This window comes from Natrix helvetica (genome assembly GCF_964273705.1).
Source record: "Natrix helvetica genome assembly, chromosome: 1".
Classification (NCBI taxonomy): Eukaryota; Metazoa; Chordata; class Lepidosauria; order Squamata; family Natricidae; genus Natrix; species Natrix helvetica.
The window spans coordinates 89,855,172-89,874,655 of NC_138548.1; the positions used below are offsets into that span (position 1 = coordinate 89,855,172).

Sequence of the window (19,484 nt, forward strand, 5' to 3'; positions counted from 1 at the left end):
CACATCTGCAACAACTGAATGCTATTGTGGTTAGAAGGACATGAGATTTTTTTGTGTGATAAAACTGAATAAGATTGGACATTACTTTTTGCCCCTCTTTCCTCATCCCACGAGCCAGTCTCCTCATTGCATAGTTGGACTTGATTGATTACAGTATGTTGATGACCTTGACAAGGAGAAGTTTAAGCCTATATCACCTTTGATATTTTGCTGGGTATCCATGAACAAAATCAGAATCAAGAATTATACCTTTGGCCCACTACCCTGCAAGGCAAAGAGAAAAGAAAGAAAAAAGCAGACACAGTGGAAATTATACTGTGACATTGTAAAAAAAAAAAAAGTATTCTTGTTTTATGTTATTTATTCTTGTGCTTTCAAAAAATTTACATTGGTTGTTTTATTTATTGTTGTACACAAGGGGTGTCAAACCCGCAGCCCGTGGACCACATGTGCTGGCCACACCTAGTTTAGTGAGGGGGGTAAAAGTCACAATACATCACGTGATGACAATGTGAGTTTGACGCCCCTGTTGTACACTATCTAGAACAGCAATGGCAAACATTTTTTGGCTCGCGTGCCATAAGTGGGTGGAGCACAGGGGGGGGTGTGCAGGCATGCCGCACCCATAATGCAATGCGCGACCCCCCAGTGCGCATACGTGCACTAAAGGCATGACCCCCCATTTTTGCATGCTTTTTTCGCCCTCCCCTGGCTCCAGAGGCTTTATAGGAGCATGGGGAGGGCAAAAACAGCCTCCCCCGCCCCCCGGAAGCCCTCCGGAGGCTTCAGGGACCTTCAGGAGGCTTCCCTGAAGCCTCAGAAGCAGTCAAAATGACCCTCCAAGCAAACTAGGGCCATTTTTTTGCACTCCGGAAGCTTCAGGGAAGCTCATGAAGCCTCCGGAGGGCCTCCAGGGGGTCGGGGGAGGCTCTTTTCGCCCTCCCCAGGCTCTTATAAAGCCTCTGGAGCCTGGGGAGGGCGAAAAATGGTTTTAAAAAAGGGTGAACTCAGTTGGCCAGCACATGCATGCTGACAGGGCAGCGCCTCGCGTGCCCTAACAAATGGCTCCATGTGCCACCTGTGGCACGCGTGCCATAGGTTCGCCATCACTGATCTAGAATGTCAATTTTTTTCAACTTTCAATTTCCAAACATTAGGGGTGCTCAAAAGTTGTGACAAGCGTTAGGGATTGTAAAGACAGTTTGGTTACTTAAATAATATAATTTGGGTGTGCTTGGTAAATAAATATTATAACTTTTTAAATTATTGTTTTGTTTGCTTCAATTGGGGTGTTATATAAATTTAATAAATAAATAAAATAAAATAAATAAACCCATGTAAGGTTATTATATATCCCTTCCTAGTAAGTCAGCATGCTACCTGTTCAAACTCAGAGATGTGGTCTGTGAATATAAACAGTTTGGTTTACTGGACCAGAGGTTCCTGAATGACTCTTCTCCTTCCTGTCACTCAGGGTCACTTCAGCTTGCTGTAAATTTCTTACAAGGGCACTTTAAGAAGATCACACTTATCCATTCATTTGGGCCTTTATATCCATCTCTCTATTCTACCATTTCCCTTTATGTAGAACTCTTCATTGCTTAACACACTTCAAGATTGGCTTTATCCCTTAGAAGCTTTGGGAGTAATTCATAGATGCCTTCTAGGGTTGTAAGAAATTGCATTTTGTAATGTGTCAGAAAAGAACTTTTGAAAATAATATTTTGTGTTTTTGCTTTAGCCACTTATTTAGATGTCAAACCTAAGTAACCCAGAAAGATGGCTTGGAGATCAAATGTGAATCACTAACAATAGTTTATCTATTTGATGATTCATACTTTTTATCTTCATATAATTTCAAGAACTTATGAACTATTTAACTTTTCCACCCAGGTCACATTTATTTATTCCTATTGATTGAGTCACTTGGCTAAGCAAAGCTTTCACATCTATGCTTTTAAAATGGATTTTGCTTATGAGTGAAATCTGTTTGTAATTTAAAATTTGATTCCTACTCTTTCTAAATTAACTGGGGTTAACACAGAACACTAATATAGTTTTTTAAAATGGAAAGTTGTTTTAGAGGAGACATTATGGATGTGTTTTTCTCCTGTCCTATACATCTTCAATTCAGTGTATTCCTCACAGATGTGTTTTAACATGTCTTTCTCCTCAGAATAATTTTGAAATGATGATTTCATAGGAGAATTTGGCAAGTCGCTTAACAAGTTTTGATCCTCACATTAGTCCAGGATTAAATTAATTTGGATGAGAATTCACAAAAATGAAAACAGACTTTTGCCTTGTGAATTTAATATGAATTATTTTGCTTACATTAACTCCATCTCATTCTTTTTTTGTCTACAGGTTAATAATGAAAATGTAGTCAAGGTTGGCCACAGGCAGGTGGTGAACATGATCCGACAAGGGGGCAATCACTTAGTTCTTAAAGTTGTCACAGTAACCAGGAATCTAGATCCAGACGACACAGCCAGAAAGAAAGGTACTGTCTTTTTTATGATTTTAATTGTTTCAGATGCTGCTTCATATAAGAATCTGGTATACCATTCCATTTTCTGACATTCAGGTAATCGTTAATTAAAGGAAAAGATGAATGTCCGAATTCAAGAATGCAAGTTCTTTTAAGATAGATTTCCAGTGGTGTGGACCCTGATACTTCTGGTGTTATCATTGCTCCTGAAGTGCCTCTGTATGTGTATGTGAGATAATTGGGTAGAGACTAATTTTATAATTGATTACTATCCTCCTGCAATGTGCTATTACATTCTGTATGAATGAAACAATTTGCACACTTCGCCAGGATGGATATGAAATTGCTCCATAAGGAAGTAATTCCAGCACTGCTAAGTATCTTTCTGAGAGATAAAAGAGAGTTAATACCTTTATGTCTGAATCCAATTAGGTTTTGTTGTAATCCGTCAAAAGCATGTGCTAATACATTTTCATATACATGGTTCTCCACGTTAATGGCCATTCCTACTGATTGGCAAAATGTGGTAGCAGATTTTCTGGGTATCATGAAAGAGGGATAATTGTTAGCGATTTGATTTATAAATAATAAATCACAATCCTTCAAGATGCCTTTGACCTAGAAAATGTGTGATTGATAGATTCAATCAACAAATATACTTTTTATTTTTATATATTCAGATTTTTAATCAATAATAACCATATTGAAATAATTATTTTAAGGTGAATAAAGGCACTCTGTATTTTGATGTCTTTTTTTTTTCTTATTAATACATCTAACTTGAAACTCTTCCATTGCTGTGAAATACACATGCATGTTTCCATCTTTATATGACATTTGCTTTTATGGTTGTATGTCGCCAATCAGTAACCCAGCGTGTTTTAAATCATGCACATACATTTATAAAAGAATAACTAATCTTGATAATAAACCAAAAAATGATTATTGGGAGTTTCTATGTAATGAAAGTATGATATCATTGGCGGTAGTAGTAGAGATAATCATAATATAAAATAATATGAACAATAAGCTGGAAATGACATGTATTCATGCTAGAATAAAGCTGGGGTTCTTATGTCGTGCTATCTTTCAACATTGTTTATTGATTGAGTATGGAGATGGCAGTATTAAAGAACAACATCTCCATATTAATTTCTATTACTTTTTTTGCCAAGCTGTTGGCACTTTCCCTGCTTTTCTAAGACTTTTCCACTTTCAATTCTCAGAGTTAGTGGTGACAATAATTTGTATAAGGAAATCCTGCAGCCAACTACCATGCATTTTGGCAATTGAATGTTGGTTAGTGGCTTTTACTTGTTCTTTACCTTTTCCATGCAGTTTTGTAATTTATTGATCTGTATTTATGTTACAAATATATCTGATCAGAATTGTTGTTCACTAGCTACTCCTAGGAGCAGGATTAAATGTAGGAATGAAAGCAGTGGTGGGATTCAAATAGTTTAACAACCAATTTCTCTTCCCTAATGATTTCTTCCAACAACCAGTGCTCCCGAAGTGGGGCAATCTGGCTGAATCCCACCACTGAATGAAAGTACACGATTCATAAATCTCCTTATTTTCCATATAATTGCCAGAGTTATATATGTGAGCTACAATAAGCCTTCTTGTGATAACCCAATTTTGGCATCAGCATGCTATGCTTACGATGATTCATTTATGCATTTTTATCTCGCAATTCTAGAATAGTGTAAAACCATGAGTTCAGCATAGTAAGTGCATTGTTTAAAAAGTCAAGTACCATACAGTTTTTGCATAGCTAGAAATTAATACTCTTGTTTTGAACACTGTTGTGTCTGAGATGTCTACTGCAAGCTTTCATTGAACTAAATTAGTACCCATGTGTGTTGTATTTCTTATCTGTGAACATTTATGTATGTAGCTCATACGTATTGCTATAGATCAGACAACTTTATCTTTTGGGCACTGAGGCAAACATTTTAATTTAAATAGTAATGTCATTTTGAATTGAATCTGAACAATGTATTCTGAAGTGCTTTTACTTATTATCTGTATCCTTCTGTTTAATGCAAAGCCCCACCACCTCCAAAACGGGCTCCAACCACTGCACTGACCTTGCGGTCTAAGTCAATGACCTCAGAGCTTGAAGAGCTTGGTAAGAAAGTGTTTTTAAAGAGCATGCTGCAATGATGGAGATGTAAAGCCAATGTTATACTGTTTGAAAGTGAACTGCACCTTGTACTGAACATTGGATTGCAATGATTACATAGGAATGTTGCATTTCTGGAGGCTCCACAGTTGCATGACGAGCATGTTTCCAACTCTGCAAGAGAATGTATTTATCATTTATATGCATCATCAATTTAAATACTAACTTAAAACTGTAGCTTATTTTATTGTATTTTTGATTAATCAGTTCATCTAATGTTGTTTTATTTTAAATTTCTGTGGCCTCTCATTAGTGGATAAAGGTAAGCTGTTAGTCCTTGTTTTTAAAAAGCTGACAAAAAAAACAACCCTATGTACCTGTACCTGTTAGGGTTCTTTTCTTTGATCCTCAAATGCAATTAGTGGATAGAAACAGATTTCTGCTCTCAGATCCCCTCTATCAGCAGTTCAAAGCCGATTTGAAGCTTTTGCACAAATTTAACAAACGATTATCAAAGTTATCATCAGACACATTTGCTTGTAAGAAAAAGGGAAACTGCTTTATGGGGTTTTTTTGTAGCCTTTTCCCTCTGCTGATAATAACTAACAAAGAAAGAATATCCATTAGGCAAAGGAAAGGATCCTTCCAGAAATGCAGCAACTGTACATTTCCTATCATTATTTTTTTTTATTCTGAACCAATCATAATTGTTTATTTATTACTAAAGTTTTAAGGAATTTGTATTAGCAAGAAAAAGTATTTTTTGAAATGCTTTTTTCCCATTTTTTATAATTGCATGGTAATTGGTTTAGTTATCTTATAAAATACAATGAAAGTTACTGAGTAATTTGTTGATTCCTAATAACTTTCTTCATGATCTTATTTATGTTATTTATTAAATTCTTATGCTGCTCAACTCACATTTTGAGAGAATCTTGATCTCTCTTACTAACCAAATACCACAATCTTTTAATATGAACATACATAAATAAAATAGGTGCATTTTTAACCATCTCAATTAATTATTAAGAAGATATATTTAAGTCTATCTATTAAAAATAAGCTTTTTGTAATTAATTAATTATATTTAAACAAAACTAAAAAGTTAAATAGAAAATATATAGAAAATATTTGTCAAATACAAAACTTACTATTATGTGTACAACATTTTTTATGGATTTATTTTCTTGACTATAAAATTTATTAAAATTTTCTTCGTTCTTATGTTACAAAAGGCAAAAAATGTTTTCTTATTATTTGTTTTTAATTTAGTTTTGGGATGATTTTATTACCTATTTATCTATATATATGCTAGTGTTGATGTGTTTTAATCTTGTCAGTATCAAATTTCTTGATTATTGGGAATATTGTTTAATTATCCTTCTCAAGAGTTGGTGAAACAGCATACCCTCTTTTCATCCATTGTGAAAGATTTTTAGACTTTTTTTTAATAAGCCAGATAAGTATCTTGGATGTTTAAACTGAGTTGCTTTTTTATGTTGGAGAAAAAAAGTCTTCCTGTCATCTCATGGAATATTTTTGCATCTTTTTGTTTTGACAAAACTAGGCTTCCATAAGCAAGATAACTCTTTAGAGAAGAGATTAAGGATCCTTGCTAGGGAAAAAAGAGAGGCAATAGCCCATTGTCTACCTGCATCCCTCAGCTCCCACACTTTTCTAAAGAATTCCCCAAGTCTCCCGAACAGAAACATCATAGGAAAATACCGTGTTTCCCCGAAAATACAACCTGTCCCGAAACTAAACCCATGCCACATTTTTCGCGTGGGCAAAAATATAAGCCCACCCCCGAAAATAAACCCCCCCTCCGGCCAGGCAGAGCACCGCTCACTGACCTAGCGTTATTCCGAAAGCGCCAAGTCGCAGGAGGGGGGGAGCGCTCACGTTGCTTGCTGCCTTCGGGATACCGCTAGGTTGGGGAGTGGCGTTCTGCCTGGCCGAAGGGGAGAGTTGCCGGGCGGCTGCTCCCTTGTGAACTGGCTCCCGAAGAGCCGGGCACAGCCTCAGGGGCAAAGCAGCCATGAGGTAATCATGCCCACGAGCAGCCGCCCGGCAAATCCCCTCTCCAGCCGGGAAGAGCGCCATTCACTGACCTAGGGGGTAATCCCCAAAGTGCCAAGCCATGCGGCGCTCTGCCCGCTCCCCAGCTCCTGCGGCTTGGCACATTCGGGATACCCCCTAGGTCAGTGCATGGAGCTCTGCCCGGCTGGAGAAGGGGGTTGCGCGAGCGCCTGTTCCGCTCGCAGCTTCACCAAGCCCTTGCCAGGCTCTCCCAGGCCACCGCCGCTGGCTGCTGCTGCTGCCCGCCGCCGCCGCCCCGCTGCTGCTGCCCGCCGCTGCCCCACTCCTCTCCGCGCAGCTTCAAAACTCGGGCCGAGTCTTTCAGCATTGGCCGCTCCAGGAGTGCTCTCTATGGTGGGCTGGCTGCCGGACAGGGAGTTTTCCAGCAGCCGGCCCACCATAGAGAGCACTCCTAGAGCGGCCGATGCCGAAAGACTCGGCCCGAGTTTTGAAGTTGCGCGGAGCGGAGCGGGGCGGCGGCAGCAGCCAGCGGCGTTGGCCTGGGAGAGCCTGGCAAGGGCTTGGTGAAGCTGCGAGCGGAACAGGCGCTCGCGCAACCCCCTTCTCCAGCCGGGCAGAGCTCCATGCACTGACCTAGGGGGTATCCCGAATGTGCCAAGCCGCAGGAGCTGGGGAGCGGGCAGAGCGCCACATGGCTTGGCACTTTGGGGATTACCCCCTAGGTCAGTGAATGGCGCTCTTCCCGGCTGGAGAGGGGATTTGCCGGGCGGCAGCTCGTGAGCATGGTTACCTCATGGCTGCTTTGCCGCTGAGGCTGTGCCCGGCACTTCGGGAGCCACTTCACAAGGGAGCAGCCGCCCGGCAGCCCCAAAACAATAAGCCCTCCCTGATAATAAACCCAAGGGCATATTTCGTGGGGCAAAAGAAAATAAGCCCCTGGCGTATTTTCGGGGAAACACGGTAGAAATGATGATTTTATAAAATTTGCCCCCAACTTTGATTGGCTACAAAGTTTAGATAAAACCTAATCTAAATTAATCATAATTTTTATATGAGCAGTGAGTAGAATGTATTCATTGACCTGTCTATAGAAATCAGTGTGTAAGTGCTAAATGAAATTAACTTCTTACACTGCTGCTTTAATATCTCATTATTCTACTTATGAACTCCTTTAAGGTCCAGAAACAATTTTCCTTGGGCCATGGCAAGAGTCATTTACAGGCAAAAAGGCAAAGTGGTTGAAATGGAGCTGTGATTTATGTCCTGCCTCTGTATTCACATCGGGGTGGATTTGATTTAAATCAATTTGATTTAAATCATGATTTAAATCAATTTGATTTAAATCATGATTTAAATCACTAGTAAAAAGGCTTGATTTAAATCAACTTGATTTAAGTCATAATTTTTAAAGGGCAACTGTCATCTCTGTCCCGCAGCGGCTCCTCCTTGGACCAGCTGTTGACTCACTGACAGTCCCATTCACGTTAATGGGATGGCTGGGATGCAGCAGTGACACAACAAGGTCAGGGATGTGGCGGGTAGCAGTGGATGCCCACTAACAGGTGCTGCCATGATGGATCTGAAATGATAGGAATTCTTTGAATGTAAGGACTCATTCTTGCTGGTAGTTAGAATTATTATGATTATGTTTATGTTTATGATTATTATTATTATTATTATTATTATTATTATTATTATTATTATGTGGTTAATATTTGGTGAGATTCACAGCCTTTGGGGCTGGTTGGTAGCTCAACAGCTGGAGTCCTAACAAAGGACCTAGGAACTGTTAAGGTAACGTCGTAGGATATAAGTTTTTCCAAGTAGGGTGGTTTTTTGTAGAGTCAGAATGTTCAAGTCCGATAAATTTAGAATTTTCAAATAGCGAGGTAGCCCTTTAGGTATTGCTCCAAGGGCTCCAATTACAATTGGGACAACACATGATTTCTTTTTCCACAGTCGCTCAACCTCAATTTGCAAGTCCCGGTATTTTGTGATTTTTTCTTGCTGTTTATCTTCAATTCGTGCATCTCCAGGTATTGCAATGTCAATGAACCATACTTTTTTCTTTTCAATTATTGTTATGTCAGGTGTGTTGTAGGCCAAGTGCCTGTCAGTCTGGATTCTGAAGTCCCACAAGATTTTGCCTTTCTTATTCTCTAAAACCTTCTCAACCTGATGGTCCCAGTGGTTTTTGTTGTACTCAAATCCAAACTTTTGGCACAATTTCCAGTGAATAATCTTAGCAACGTGGTCATGGCGTTGTAGGTAGTCAGTTTGTGAAATTCTGCTGCACCCACTGATCAAGTGGTCGACTGTCTCATCTTTCTCATTACAGAGGCGACATTTGCTGTTGGTGGTAACATGTTGAATTTTTTGCCTTCATGCAGTTTGTGGCTAAGGCTTGTCCTTGAGCTGCCAAAATAAAACCTTCTGTTTCTTTTTTCAGTACAATATTATTATTATTATTATTATTATTATTATTATTATTATTATTATTATTATTATTATTATTATTATTATTATTATTATTATTATTATACAAAATGAAGGTTTCTTATTTAGCTTGCAGAGCTTGGATTCATTGAATGAGTTTACCAAAAATGTAAATATTGCAGAATACGCAGCCTCATACTACATAACTAAGCTCCATTTCATGCTGAATAAACTAAATTATTAATGTATCTTAAATAGAAAACTCTATTTAGATAGTTTTTTATTCCAAAAGCATTTTATTTAAATAAATTTGATAAAAATAAAAAACTTCTGATTTAAATAAAAAATCTGATTTTAAAAAAATCATTGATTTTTATCCGCCCTGATTCTAATGCAGGATAATACAAAGAGCTGGGACTCAGATCATTTTATTTTAGCTATTTTATTTATTTGTATCCAGCATTTTTTATTTTTTACAAATAACTCAAGGTGGCAAACATATCCAACACACCTTCCTCCTCCTATTTTCCCCACAACCACAACTCTGTGTGTTGAATTGGGCTGAGACTGACCAAAAGTCGCCCAGTAGGCTTTCATTACTAAGGGAGGATTAGAACTCACAGTCTCCCGCTTTGTTGCCTGATGCCTTAACCACTAGACTAAACTGTGTTGTAACTCCCATCAGCTTGCTTTTTTGAACCCTCTGTGATTGCCGATGGCCATCCCTATACTTTATTCCTGCATTGTTTCCCGTCAAATTTGTACAATCTCAATCTATAGCAATCCCTTCACTGTTTTGCTATACATTATAATGCTCAATATTCTTCAATATGGATCATTGTAGATGATCTATTTATAGTATTTTGAAGCTTTCTGGGAGGATAAAATGAGTTTAGTATGAAAATGCAAACCGAATTAAGGAAATAGTCCATTGTTTTTCAAAGACTTCCTAAGTACTTTAGGATGTGAAGATGTATAACTATAACCACTGCACATGTCGCTACATGGATCCATCTGATTCAAATCAGCTTTTAAAACTTTAGCATTGAATACTTTTTAAAAGATAAAAACAATATGAAAATGATCACTATAATATAAAATAATGGCCTTTCTTCTTTACTAATATGATTTTTATATACAAAAAGATGCCTTAGTGTGATAAATACTTGTATTATAGCTTCATGAATCTAGTTTTGATTTATTTAAAATTCTATGGGCTAGATGTGAATAACCGTAGCCTTACTAGGTAGGCTAAATAGGAAACATAAGCAGATAAGCTAACTCTACTTTCCTGTAAAGACTCTTGCATGTCTTAAAATACAATTATCTCACCAATTTCCCCTATCTTTATAGCCCAAGAAATAGGAAGGGTACCTTCTAAACCTCTTGCCCTACCTGCTATCCAGCTGCAGACTATGCTGTCTCTTAATTGGCCATCTCTGGACAACTTTTCTTTGTCCCATCTCCCAAGACCTTTCCTAAATACCATTAAAACTACCTGTCAAATTCAAATCCAACTAATTTCAAGTGAAAAAGTTTTAGTGGTTTTTAGGCAACTTTATTGAATGTTAGTACTTCTTATCAAGCTGTAGAAGAATACACAATGTGCATTGTCAATGTACGTATGCTGCCAATAGTGCTAAATACATTAGAACTACCAGATTTTTTTAAAAAATGGCAATGGCAATAATGAGTTAGACATTTCTTTATCTCTTTGCTGCCACTTAATGGTTGTGTACATTTTTGTAACCGAGATCTGGTAGCATTAAAATGTAGTGTGGGTTGCTTATCTGTAGTAAAGAATTTGAAAGTATACAGTACATGCAACTTACAATCCTGTGCACGCTTACTTACTAGTTTGTATGTATCACTGAAGCAAATTGAGTATTGTTCTGAGAAAACGTGTGGATGTATGTATTTATTTAATAAATACATGCTATAGGAGCAATGGGTGCAGGTACACCTCCTGTTCTTAAGAGGCCATTGCCTTGCATAGCATAGGCAATTGAAAATGTCATCATATCCTTTCAATGGATATTTCCTAATTACCATTAAAGCATAGCATTATTAGTTGTAGAGTTGATATTGCATAACATTCATGTAGTTGGTTCTGGCCTATACATTTTCAGGACTTTGGTGCTTTGAAAGTGTATCAATTTGTATATCAATTAATTGAATATGTTAAAGCACAGTGAAATATATGCTAACTGACAGAGAGCTATAATATGCAAATTCCCCAAGTTAATTACAGAATAATAATAATAATAATAATAATATTATAAAGTACTACTTAATAATTCACTAATAAAATGATTGTAATTGGAGAAAAAAGGCTTTGATGCTCTTATCAGAGAGATTGGTCTTTATTTCTTTTAGATTCTTTATATTTTCTTCAATTAGCATAGCTGCACCCATAATCTAATTAATAAAGATCATTTAATCAAAATAGTATGAAGTAAACTATTGTAAATATATATTTTATATTTTACTATTTTAAAAAAAGAAGATGCTTAAGAAAACAAGTTACCTTTTTCCAACTTAGAATATTTGTCTGTTGTCAATGAATTATCTGCACACATTAGTCATTTTCTACCCTGTGGAAATGCTAGAAATTAGATTAAGTGCAAAGCATATGCTAACTATATGTTATTTCCAATGTACTTCGGTTATGCTGCTTTTAAAGCATTATTTTCACACCCATTCCCTTTTTATTTCACCTAAATCTGCTTCAGATATCCCCATGTTTGATTAGCAATTTATTCTTGTGTAAATAATAAGAAATGCCTATAGCTTTTAGGCAGCAGACAACTCTAGAAGCATTGTGGTGGTTGGATTTATTTTCTATTTGCCCCTAAAACACTTAACCCATTGACCTTCAGATAATCCCTTACTTGAACATTTTATATATTAGAAATATTTAATTTTTGTTGTCCTGAAAATTAATTCATCTATGGGAGCTATTCGCTGATCTGGAAAACAAAGTCTGTGCTGAATACTTTGAAACATCACAAATAACTTGGTAGATATTTATGAAAGGACTTCAGATAATTCTGTGTGAAACAATGAATATGTGCTGACATTTTATCAGCCATGTTGCTAGTTTTTTTTAGGGTAGATACCGGTATCTGCTTCCAGGTGACGTGGCATCCCAATGCTGGAATCCACAGACTTAAGAATTAATAGCTTGATTATACGGAAAACTCTTATCGATAAAGTCTTTGCATTCTCACTGACTATTAGGCACCCTTTAATACTTACAATTTCATTCATAAATCCTTTTAACATTTGCAGAAAGGTAATTAGGAATTGATAATCAGAGGGTTACAGTTCATTTCTCTTTAAATTCTAAGTATTTTGAGAATGTCTCTTTCAAATTGCATCCCCCCCCCAAAAAAAACATCCCATCTATGCTGTTTAACTTCTGAAATTAGATATTGATTTTAGAAATAGCCAACTACTTTTTAATGCCTCTTAAATGCAATTCATCCAGTACTACCGGTAGGCGTGCCTAATGCTCAATGTTAGTGCTTAAGCCTTAACATTTATTAAAAGAATATTCTCTTCAGATTTTGATTTATTTTCATTCCCTTTCTATTTCCAAGCTTCAGTACGGAAGAAGAAGGGTAAGGGGAAGCATTTTTGTCTCTTTATTTTTTTACTTTTTTTCCTGCACCATCTTATAATAAAGTGGAATACACAATTGTATGTAGTGGTTCAAATTATCAATCACAAAATAATAAATCAGTATGGTTTTAGTCGTTTAGAGAATGGATTGCAAAGGTATAAAATAGTTATATCCCTTGAGAAATCTTGTTTGACATAAATGATCCCATTTTTTTTCTTCTTTTGCCTTGCCTCCTTCATCCCAACTCTCTCTCCCTTTATGTTTCAGACCGTTTCTGGTTGTCCCCAGTCATTACCACAAGGTTACTGTGCTATCTGGCAACTAATTAGGACTGTTTCATACATAATATTCTTCTTACAAATGGGAGCCTCCTTGCGTAGAAAAATATGCACACACATGTTGTGTTGTTTGTCTCTTCTGCTGTGTATTTGGAACCTGCTGCACTTCAGAACATGTGTAACAGAGTCAAAATGGATACTGGCAAAATTATCACTGCCATCGTTTTTTCCCCCTGCACTATGGTTCCCTTCGTGTTGGCATATCATGTGTGAAGCAGCCCTATGAGAAACAGTGGCAAGTAACAGGAGTTTGGTGTAGTCCTGCATCACTTAATTAACTTGCCTGTTTAATGGCCAGTTATTAATCACAGAACCACACTGCCTCTGTCTCAAAAAAAAATAGGCACCTCACACACACCCTTTGAGTCTTTACCTGGAGTACTGCTGCTCTGCATAATTTCAGGTTTAATGTAGCATATTCCACACTGTCCTGTGTGCATGGAATGCTGTCCTTTTAACTAATCCATAAGGTCACTCCTTTCCTTTATCTCCTTGAGACCCACCTCTGCTGCAAAGCATACAAGTTTATTGTGCAATTTGCAATAACTGATTACTAAATGAAAGGACTTTCAGGGATTAATTGACATTTTGTAGTAAGATTAAATGTATGCATATAAAGTTTGCATATGTTTAGTTGCATCCTGTTTCTTCCCAAGCTTTTTTATGTCACCTGTTTTCTTCAAGGCAGGGTACTTGATTTTGGTATATGTGATCACACAGCACATTGCTAATCCTTTATGTATCATAAAGACGAAATACATGACCAGTGGCATATAAATTACAAACTTGTTTATAATACTAATATCTTACAACAGTAATTGAAATGACTGAAATAAGATTCTTAATTTTGCTTTCATTATTTATTTTAATATTTTACTAGAATATTCACTTTTTATGTTGATCCTAGACCAAGAGTTCCAAATTCAGTATTTCCTTAGTATAGTGGCATTCCAACTTATCTACCCAAAATATCTGTGTAGCTATAAAAGCCCTTGACATGTTGAGAGCCCTTATGAAGTTATGACTCTGTACTGGAATTGAATTATACAATATGTATAATATGTGCCTGTTTATTCTTCTTTTCCTGAATAAAACATAGATCCTATTGATATTCAAGGTTAATGTTTGACCATTCAGGCTCAGATTTATTTCACTTGCTGTAGTATTCATTACGTATATGAAGGTTAACCTTAGAATGTCTGCTTTGAAAGATCAGTTGCTCACACTGAGAATTAATAAATTCACTGTTCTTTGTGCAATCCTATTTTAAAAAACAGGTGTGTCCTGTGATATATCAAAGAAGCTTTTCATGTACTTTATGTAGAGACTGTTCCATTCAGTTCAATAGCAGGCAAAGCTTTATTGGCATCTATTCTCCACACTGAGATTTCCATGACACTGAAAGGTTTAATTCATTCAATGAACTTTGTGCCTCTGAACCATAGTTTTTTACATAGAACAGAGTTACCAGATCTTGACTATGATTCGGTCAAAAATAATTTTATTGGTAAATTAAAGCCATAAATTATTAAAATATAGCATACAGTTTTCCATTGCTTTTAACTTTTTTTTGCACCTTACACAACTTCAGTAATAACTTCTCAGAAATATACTATTAGTGTTGGAAATAAGTACTTGCCACCTAAAAATAGTTTTCTTATGAATAATAGTTATATTAAAAATAGTTATTATAACTATAACAATTTAGGATTCACACATCATGATAGCCTGATCCCATAAATACTTCCATACTTCAGTAACCTTTTTATATCAGCCACAACTAAGTGAAATGAGTAAGTCAGATCCTCTAGGGTCATTCTAAAATGCTGGAAAAGGAGCAATGTAACATAAATATAAAGGCAAACATTTTGATATAATTGATATAAAACATTTGTGTATGGTGTGTATCTCCAGTAATTCAAGAAGAATAAATTACATATCATGGTTTCTTGTATATAATGTGTGAACAACTGTGCCCTGCTTCAAAAATGAATAATACCATTGCAAGTTTTGTATGTAGTGTGCTAACTGTTAAAACTAGTGCACAGACCCAACTGATATGCATAAAAGTGTGTGTGTGTGGATAAAGTAACTATATTGAAATGAATGGGGAAATTCTATGCTCATATCTGAGTGACTACTCCCACAAGGGTAGCAGTGAGTATACTATATATTTGTGAAACTACAAACAAATTCCAAACAAATTAAGTAATTTAATTATTTACTAATAGTAACATTAATCTGAGTTGATTGTTGAAAAATATTAATAATTAATATTATTTTTAAAACACAAAACAATAAAATAAAATAGCCCACCTGACTGATTTAAAAATATTAATTCATAAAATAAATCAGAGCACACATTATTTTAATAGATCCCTGATTTTAGCCAAAGATCTGTTAGTTTTCTGCATAGTTAAATAGTTTAATTATTTGTATTTTGTTTTCTGGAGTCATTCCATCAGCACTAGACTTTATCCTAGCAGGTAATTTATTGTATTTGATAATACTTCAAGACTTCAGTTAAATATTTAAAATAGAAAATCTTAACTGTGTCACTTCTATACTGAATAGAGTTTGTAAATCTTTTATAAGTCCTCTCAAAATGATAACTTGACACAAATACATGTCATTAATTTATTGGTTTTTGATAAAGTTCTAAATTGATGTATACACTTTGTAGACTTGAAGTAGGATGTATTAACCTATTTCACATTAAAAGTGTTTCTATTTTTGTTGATCTTGCCCTTGAAATTACAAATATTAATTCAACCAAAGTCGCAGCAGTCTAGAGTGTGGGTTTTTTTTAATTGCTATGTGTCATCCAAAGGAGACAATGTTTATAGCCTGTTCCATTTTCAATGTCAATTTCTTTTTCTTTAAGAGAAAGTTTGAATTAAAAAAAATATTGTCAAACAAATGCTATACTTGTTATACTTTTTAATAAATCGAGGCTCAAACTTGAGTCCCTGAACAGACTGTATAATATAGCTCTTGTTATTTCATCATTACTGACTACAGAGCTGTTAACAGCACAACTATAATACAAACAGATAAACCAGGCATCTTCAAATATATGGATAATTATGGAAGATATTTTGGACAGAAGTCTTGAAACCGTCATAATATTGTCTAATGGAAGATCTCAATAAATATTTCTGAAGCTAAAAAGTCTAATATGGAATTTCTGAAAAAATATTTGTGCAAGTGTTCATTGGTTGAAACAAAATGAAAGTAACCTTTAATTAAAATTGTATTACGTATTTATTATTTATTAAATCATATTATTTATTTTATTTAATGTTCTTGTAGATATGCAGTTAGGCTACTATCTTCTAACCTTATTTTAATTTTTTTAATTTTTTGTTTATTAGGTGAATAGTGAATTTATTTTACTCTTTTTTTAACATATAGAAAAATAATGTAACAAAATAAAATGTTATAATTCAGGGCTTCTTAGAGAGGCATGTGACATTTCCAGTTTTTGTTTCTCTTGACCATAATAAAGAAAGGTTAAACCATGAAAACCCAGTATAAATTAAATATTTGTCTAAAGTTAAAGCTCTCTCTTAAACCAAATGCCCATCCAGGCTCTCTTTCTGATTTGCCTGGGTAGTAAGCAGTGGTGGGATTCAACATTTTTTTACTGCTGGTTCTGTGGGCATGGCTTGGTGGGCATGGCAGAGGAAGGATACTGTAAAATCTCCATTCCCACTTTACTCCATGGAAAGGATACTGTAAGATCTCCATTCCCTCCCTACTCCAGGGGCAGGTTACTGCAAAATCCCCATTTCTTCCTGATCAGCTGGGACTTGGAAGGCAGAGAATCGATGGGGGTGGGACCAGTCAGAGGTGGTATTTACCGGTTCTCTAAACTATTCAAAATTTCCGCTACCTGTTCTCCAGAACTGGCCAGAACCTGCTAAATACCACCTCTGGTAGTAAAATTTTCAAATCTATTCACATCCTTTTTGGGATAATTCCTTGCTCTGTCTCAAAAAAATAATTGTCATGTGCTATATATCATTAAAACAGCAACCCCCTAGTGCCCTTTTCAGAAATAGTTCTCCATTTCTTACCAGTTGTAAATGCACACCGTGTGTGAATAAAACGTTCATATGGTGATATCATTCACACCAATACGTAAAGTACTTAGTTGTCTTTCTTCACTACAGAAAAATAATTGAGATTGATTTTCCAGTCCTGGTGAAAAAGCATTGCAGGAAATGAACAATGGAATCATAGGCACTCAAGACGATCATAGTTCAATGGCTACTGTACATAGCAGCACTTTGCTGAGCAAAAACTCTTGAACCGCTTGACAAAAAAGGAGTAAGTCAATTGACGCAATGGATTTATTAAAATTTTCCAAGTGCAAAGATTTCAATGGAATGTCTTTTCAAAGCTTTTAATCTCTTTGTGTCTTTCAGATTCCATGGTACATTGCGGTTTAACTGCTGCTGTGCTGTAAAATTCACTGGGAATCATTTTTTATTAGAATTCATTTTTCTTCAGTTGTTAACCATTCCATGGCCTTTTCTGATGGAAGTTATAAAATAAATGCTTTTAGGAAACTTGTGGCTTGTTTTTATTTCCCATGGGATTCTGCCAAACTTACTGTGCTTTTTGGGAAAGTGATCTCTATTTTTAAATTTCATCTCTTTCAACTCCCAACAAAAATTCAGCAAATCTTAATTTCAGAATGGAAAAGCTTTTCTTTCTTTTGAGCCTAAAAGGTTATGGTTGAATTTGGAAAGTAATTCAAGTAATGTTTCTTGTATTACAGGAATAATGCTGTTAAAAATAAATCTAGTTCCCTTAATGGACATTTAAGAAGAGTTTGAAAGGGATTGTATGTAAATAATCTTTTTTTTCATCAGAATAGAAGCAACAGGAAATAGTAGTTATTTCCAAAAAGTGGATGAGTTTATTTTTAGCTATAAAAGTAACAGCTAAAAAGAGGGGGAAATTAGTGATTTAAGTTTCATTATTATTGTTAAAACTTATGTAGAACTAGTTTATTTTTAAAAAAATCATATACACCGCCTCCACTAATCAATTGTCAATTTTTATTTTTTAATGATAAGATTTTTACCTAATATGTGATATTGGTACATTGGCATAACATTAAATTTAAAAAAATACCCTGATAACTGTTAGTATGCAGATCTTTAAAATAATTCATGTGAAATTCTAGAAAGTCTAATGGAAGCCTACAGGATTAAAACATCTTTTGTTTTAGTATTAGCATTTAGCTTCCATATACAATATATTTCTATACTATGCTCTGATATAAAATTCATATATAGCTTCATGTTCTTTTAAAGCCAAGGTACAATTTGGGTGTGATGGCATCTTCTCAGCAACCTGGGTTGAACAACATGAAAGACATCAACATTTTCTTGACTTGAAGACTGTTCTACAGTTTGCTTAGCTGCACACCCAACTGAGGAAAGCTTTGTGAAATTGTGCTTTGAGCATCTGGCATCCATTTACATCTGAACCTTCTTTAAACCTTAAAAACTACAAAAAAAGACCACACATTTTAAGGGGACAGTTGGAAAGCACCAAAGATATGCTAACATGTGTGGCCCTTTTTGATGGTTGTTCTAAGTGATCACGTAATTTATAAGATATTGCCAACAGTGTTCTAATACATCTTCATTCATCATACTAAATGTATTTTTACAACATAAAGCATGGTATGTATGTATGTATGTATGTATGTATGTATGTATAGATAGATAGATAGATAGATAGATAGATAGATAGATAGATAGATAGATAGATAGATAGATGATAGATAGATAGATAGATAGATGAATAGAATAGAATAGAATTGATACAATGTAGCTGGTTTGTCAATTTACACATCATGTGTAATCAAAATAACCCAAGGCATAATCTGCGAAACATATTTAGACATTACACCAAATCACTTATTAACTTTCTTAGTCTTGATTTTTAGGAATGTTGAGCCATCATTACTTGAAGTAGATGCTAGTAGATCAGTACTTTTTGGGCTTGTGTAGGCAGAGCAAAATTCTAACTATGATTTATCTCAATTACACAGCATGCTAAATTTTAATACCATAAACTATTGTAGTCCAAGCTTCAACTATGCTTTCTATTATAATAGTTCATAGTTGTTGTTGTTGTTTTTGTTGTTGTTGTTGTTGTTGTTATTATTATTATTATTATTATTATTATTATTATTATTATTATTATTATTATTATTATTCCAAGACATATATTGAGTGGATTTTAATTTTGCATGCTGTTTTGAATCTACAAGATTATTTACTTATTCATATATTTTTTTAATTTATTGGCTATATTTTGCAAAAAAAGGACTCATTTACTCATGACATGGGAATTTCTCTTACTATCTTTCAAATTTCATGGGCCTATGTGGATGCAGAAGTG

General features: G+C 35.2%; 1 protein-coding gene across 7 annotated transcripts in view; it reads left to right on the forward strand.

Moving 5' to 3' along the window:
* Positions 1 to 19,484, forward strand: part of SHANK2 (SH3 and multiple ankyrin repeat domains 2) — a 367,712-nt gene that overhangs the window by 308,462 nt on the left and 39,766 nt on the right. For 6 of the 7 annotated variants that reach the window (XM_081934542.1, XM_081934547.1, XM_081934545.1 and 3 more), the window contains 2 exons: positions 2,368 to 2,503; positions 4,545 to 4,625. In XM_081934542.1, coding sequence (XP_081790668.1) covers positions 2,368 to 2,503; positions 4,545 to 4,625 — 217 coding nt within the window. The remainder of the gene's footprint in view (positions 1 to 2,367; positions 2,504 to 4,544; positions 4,626 to 19,484) is intronic. The other variant, XM_081934546.1, reaches the window with a different exon arrangement.